General features: G+C 54.1%; 1 protein-coding gene across 1 annotated transcript; it reads left to right on the plus strand.

Annotated features, from left to right (window-relative positions):
• The first annotated feature begins 818 nt into the window (after positions 1-818).
• On the plus strand, positions 819-3,329 carry LOC138371654 (proline-rich protein 36-like). Its single transcript, XM_069336654.1, has one exon. It carries the CDS (start codon positions 819-821, stop codon positions 3,327-3,329), a length of 2,511 nt encoding a protein of 836 aa, XP_069192755.1.
• Positions 3,330-5,766: the final 2,437 nt, after the last annotated feature.

Consider the following 5,766-nt stretch of genomic DNA (forward strand, 5'->3'; position numbering starts at 1 on the left):
TCAGCCCCTCATTACTCACCAGCACTCGAATGAAAGGTACTTTTAGTTTCCAATATTGCTGTTTTAGATAAAAAAGAGAGGAGCAGTGATCAGCACTGACTGAACACCAGGTAATCAACTCGCAAACAGGACTCAAAGCAGAGCAGATACGCTTAAAAAAAAAAGGCCGAATATCTGTGAAAATGCTGTCTATTGAGGGTGATCCTTAGCCCCCGAGCTCCCAAATAAAAGGTCGCGTTTTTACGTTATCGTAACCAACGTTGCAACTGCAACCTATTGGGAAAGGTAATGGCTCACTAGATGGTAATGACTAGAGCGCGTCTGAAACCCTCAGGGCATAGGTTCGAACTCTCGTTAAAGCCCTGGTGGATTTTTCAAATAATAATATTGGTAATAATTTCTAACAACAAAAAATACTACTACTAATAGTAATAATAATACATAATATATGTGAAGGAAGGTACATAAGGAAATGCAACTAACAGGATCGAGAAACCGTGACGATATCTGCCCAGGTGAACAGTGCCGTTACTGTGAGGCCAGGAGACGGCCTCTCGCTCTAAGGAGAATAAGAAAAGACAAACAAAAGATCACTAAGTCTTTCCTGCCCAATATCAACTGTTTCTGCGATATTTTTACAGAGTGTATCCGGCTTCTCTGTGTAGATTGAGACTTTAAGTTTAAGTTCAAAACTAAAGTATACTTGCTGATTAGCCAATAAGTTGTTGAAGTGGCATTGATAACCCTCCAGTGTTGTATTATCCAAGACTATCACTAAGCCACCGGGGCTTTGCTGTAAACCACTGAGTGTTGTCCTGATGCCCCGGTCTACCAGAAGCCAGGACGGTCGCGTCGTTTACCGGGTAACAGTTATCCCGGACCTCCATCACCCTACAAGACGTCTTCCCGGACCTTCATCACCCTACAAGACGTCTTCCCAGACCTCCATCACCCTAAAAGAGGTCTCCCCGGACCTCCATCACCCTAAAAGAGGTCTCCCCGGACCTCCATCACCCAGCAAGAGGTCTCCCCGGACCTCCATCACCCTACAAGAGGTCTCCCCGGATCTCCATCACCCTACAGGAGGTCTTCCCGGACCTCAATCACCTTACAAGACGTCTCCACGGACCTCCATCACCCTACAAGACGTCTTCCCGGACCTCCATCACCCTACAAGACGTCTTCCCGGACTTCCATCACCCTACAAGAGGTCTCCCCGGACCTCCATCACCCTACAAGAGGTCTCCCCGGACCTCTATCACCTTACAAGACGTCTCCACGGACCTCCATCACCCTACAAGAGGTCTCCCCGGACCTCCATCACCCTACAAGACGTCTTCCCGGACCTCCATCACCCTGCAAGACGTCTCCACGGACCTCCATCACCCTACAAGACGTCTTCCCGGACCTCCATCACCCTACAAGACGTCTTCCCGGACCTCCATCACCCTACAAGACGTCTCCACGGACCTCCATCACCCTACAAGACGTCTTCCCGGACCTCCATCACCCTACAAGAGGTCTCCCCGGACCTCCATCACCCTACAAGACGTCTTCCCGGACCTCCATCACCCTGCAAGACGTCTCCACGGACCTCCATCACCCTACAAGACGTCTTCCCGGACCTCCGTCACCCTACAAGACGTCTTCCCAGACCTCCATCACCCTACAAGACGTCTCCACGGACCTCCATCACCCTACAAGACGTCTTCCCGGACCTCCATCACCCTACAAGACGTCTTCCCGGACCTCCATCACCCTACAAGACGTCTCCCCGGACCTCCATCACCCTACAAGAGGTCTCCCCGGACCTCCATCACCTTACAAGACGTCTCCACGGACCTCCATCACCCTACAAGAGGTCTCCCCGGACCTCCATCACCCTACAAGACGTCTTCCCGGACCTCCATCACCCTGCAAGACGTCTCCACGGACCTCCATCACCCTACAAGACGTCTCCACGGACCTCCATCACTCTACAAGACGTCTCCACGGACCTCCATCACCCTACAAGACGTCTTCCCGGACCTCCATCACTCTACAAGAGGTCTTCCCAGCCCTCCATCACCCTGCAAGACCTCTCCACGGACCTCCACCACCCTACAAGACGTCTTCCCGGACCTCCATCACTCTACAAGAGGTCTTCCCAGCCCTCCATCACCCTGCAAGACGTCTCCCCGGACCTTCATCACCCTACAAGACGTCTTCCCGGACCTCCATCACCCTACAAGAGGTCTCCACGGATCTCCATCACCCTACAAGAGGTCTCCACGGACCTCCATCACCCTACAAGACGTCTCCACGGACCTCCATCACCCTGCAGGACGTCTCCACGGACCTCCATCACCCTACAAGAGGTCTCCCCGGACCTTCATCACCCTACAAGACGTCTTCCCGGACCTCCATCACTCTACAAGAGGTCTCCACGGACCTCCATCACCCTACAAGAGGTCTCCACGGACCTCCATCACCCTACAAGACGTCTTCCCGGACCTCCATCACCCTACAAAACGTCTTCCCGGACCTCCATCACCCTACAAGAGGTCTCCCCGGAACTCCATCACCCTACAAGAGGTCTCCCCGGACCTCCATCACCTTACAAGACGTCTCCACGGACCTCCATCACCCTACAAGAGGTCTCCCCGGACCTCCATCACCCTACAAGACGTCTTCCCGGACCTCCATCACCCTGCAAGACGTCTCCACGGACCTCCATCACCCTACAAGACGTCTCCACGGACCTCCATCACCCTACAAGACCTCTCCACGGACCTCCACCACCCTACAAGACGTCTTCCCGGACCTCCATCACTCTACAAGAGGTCTTCCCGGACCTCCATCATCCTGCAAGACGTCTCCCCGGACCTTCATCACCCTACAAGACGTCTTCCCGGACCTCCATCACCCTACAAGAGGTCTCCACGGATCTCCATCACCCTACAAGAGGTCTCCCCGGACCTCCATCACCCTACAAGACGTCTCCACGGACCTCCATCACCCTACAAGACGTCTCCACGGACCTCCATCACCCTACAAGACGTCTCCACGGACCTCCATCACCCTACAAGACGTCTCCACGGACCTCCATCACCCTACAAGACGTCTCCACGGACCTCCATCACCCTACAAGACGTCTCCACGGACCTTCATCACCCTGCAAGACCTCTCCACGGACCTCCATCACCCTACAAGACGTCTCCCCGGACCTCCACCACCCTACAAGACGTCTTCCCGGACCTCCATCACCCTGCAAGACGTCTCCCCGGACCTTCATCACCCTGCAAGACGTCTCCACGGACCTCCATCACCCTACAAGACGTCTCCACTGACCTCCATCACCCTGCAAGACGTCTCCACGGACCTCCATCACCCTACAAGACGTCTCCACGGACCTCCATCACCCTACAAGACGTCTCCACGGACCTCCATCACCTTACAAGACCTCTCCACGGACCTCCATCACCTTACAAGACCTCTCCACGGACCTCCATCACCTTACTAGACCTCTCCACGGACCTCCATCACCCTGCAAGACCTCTCCTCGGACCTCCATCACCCTGCAAGAGGTTTAGACGCACAATACCCCTGCACCACCAGGATGATAATGTCCAACAGTTGAAGGGTAGACTGCCAGGCCTGGCTATTGTCTGCACTACCATCACGGGGGCTGTAAACGAACACTGGAACCCTCGCACACTGCTATGTTATACCTAATCAAGCTGACATAGTGGCAATTTCAAGTCCTTCCTTGATGGCACAAGTTGAAGAGACTCTAGACCAATCACAGGATGCTGTAAATGGCACAAGTAAGCTATGATGTTTGTCTGAGGGAGGGAAGGTGTTGTCTAGTTCTTCAGCCCAGCCAACGGAGATGGAAGTACTTATTGTAACGATATGGTCCATTGTGCAAATATGGACGTGATGGAGAGAGAGAGAGAGAGAGAATTGTAAGGGAAAGCACCAAGCCATTACGACTATATAGCACTTGGAAGGGGTCAGGGTAATCATTATATATGGTAGACCATGGTCTACTGATAGTTGTGTGGCTCCAGGTCTGTGAGGGCGTGGTTGTGGGCCAGGGGAGGGAGGGATACCAGTCACATGTGGATGAGCACATTTGGAAGAGTACATGTGCATGAATACTGTTGACCTAATCCCGTGAAATACCACCCACCATCTCCCTTTGCACCTCTACACATAATTTATTGCTAATGTTTAATTTAAAATTAATAAAAACTTTTTTAGGTTTTCTGAATAGTAAAAGGCATGTGTATCATTGGCGAGCAGATAATTAGATTTTCCAAGTGGGTGGTAAAACGGGTGAAGACGAAGAAATCGAAGAAGAATAAGTCGAAGACAAAACAAGACCCCCAGGCGCAGGACCAGGAGCCCCTACCCCAGGTGAATGAGCAGAACCCCGAGCAACCCCGTGACGAAGCCCCCGGTGACGAAGCCCCCCGTGACGAAGCCCCCCGTGACGAAGCAGTCCAAGACGGCATCAGGTCCCCACAACACTGTGAGTGGGGCCATGCTCACCGGCTCCAACGGGAGCAAAACCACGAAGCCCACCGTGACGAAGCCCACCGTGACGCAGCCCACCGTGACGCAGCCCACCGTGACGAAGCCCCCCGTGACGAAGCCCCCCGTGACAAAGCAGTCCAGGACGGCATCAGGTCCCACTATCACGGTTGGAGGCTCCCTGCTCACCGGCTCCAACGGGAGCATGAGCGCGAACAACGTGAAATGGCGGTCCAGAACCACACCGTGTTCCCACATCACGGTGTGATGACCACCCCCTCGGGGACATGGAACACCTCCTCGGGGACTTGGAACACCCCCTCGGGAATGGGGAACGGGTCATCTGGCTCGAGATACGAGCCGCTTGGTCCCGGAATGAATTTCCATCTCCACCAAATCAACCGGCCAGCGCCCCCACCACCTGGCTCGAGATACGAGCCGCTTGGTCCCGGAATGAATTTCCATCTCCACCAAATCAACCGGCCAGCGCCCCCACCACCTGGCTCGAGATACGAGCCGCTTGGTCCCGGAATGAATTTTCATCTCCACCAAATCAACAGACCAGCGCCCCCACCACCCGGTCCAGACCTCATAGGGGGAATGAAGGTGACGCTGACGGGCGTGAAGGATTGCCTGGTGGGCGTGAAAGAGGCGCTGGTCGCCACTGATGCGCTCGACGTCATGAAGGGTTCAATGGGGGGCGTGAAAGACTCGATGGTAGGGATGAAAGACTCGATGGTAGGGATGAAGAATGCACTGGTCGGTAAGGATGCGCTGGGCGTCATGAAGGAGTCAATGTTGGAAATGAAAGAGGCGCTGGTCGGTAAGGATGCGCTGGTTGGTATAAAGGAGTCGCTGGCAGGGGTGACACAGGCCCTACCGGAGATGGTAGAGCGAATAACCTACTCTGATCCAATAATAGACTTAAAGGAAAAAGTCGATGACTTGACCTACAATCTATCGGACATAGCAGACAATCTGCCCGTAATAAACGACACCGTGTCGCAGACCGTGTCCAACATGGCGGGAGCCATGTGGGACGCTCAGGACACGGTCAAATCCAGAGTCAAGATTACTATGAAGTCTCACAATGAATGATCGTCACCGTAGATGAAGTCCGGAGCGCTCCTACGGTTGCTAGAGTCGCGCTCCTGCGGTGTCTAGAGTCGCGCTCCTGCGGTGTCTAGAGTCGCGCTCCTGCGGTGTCTAGAGTCCCGCTTCTGCGGTGTCTAGAGTCGCGCTCCTGCG

Source organism: Procambarus clarkii, chromosome 36 (assembly GCF_040958095.1).
Source record: "Procambarus clarkii isolate CNS0578487 chromosome 36, FALCON_Pclarkii_2.0, whole genome shotgun sequence".
Taxonomy (NCBI): Eukaryota; Metazoa; Arthropoda; class Malacostraca; order Decapoda; family Cambaridae; genus Procambarus; species Procambarus clarkii.

What these genes read in the sequence shown, in the direction of transcription:
- LOC138371654 (XM_069336654.1), top strand. Translation starts at nt 819, where the DNA reads ATGCCCCGGTCTACCAGAAGCCAGGACGGTCGCGTCGTTTACCGGGTA.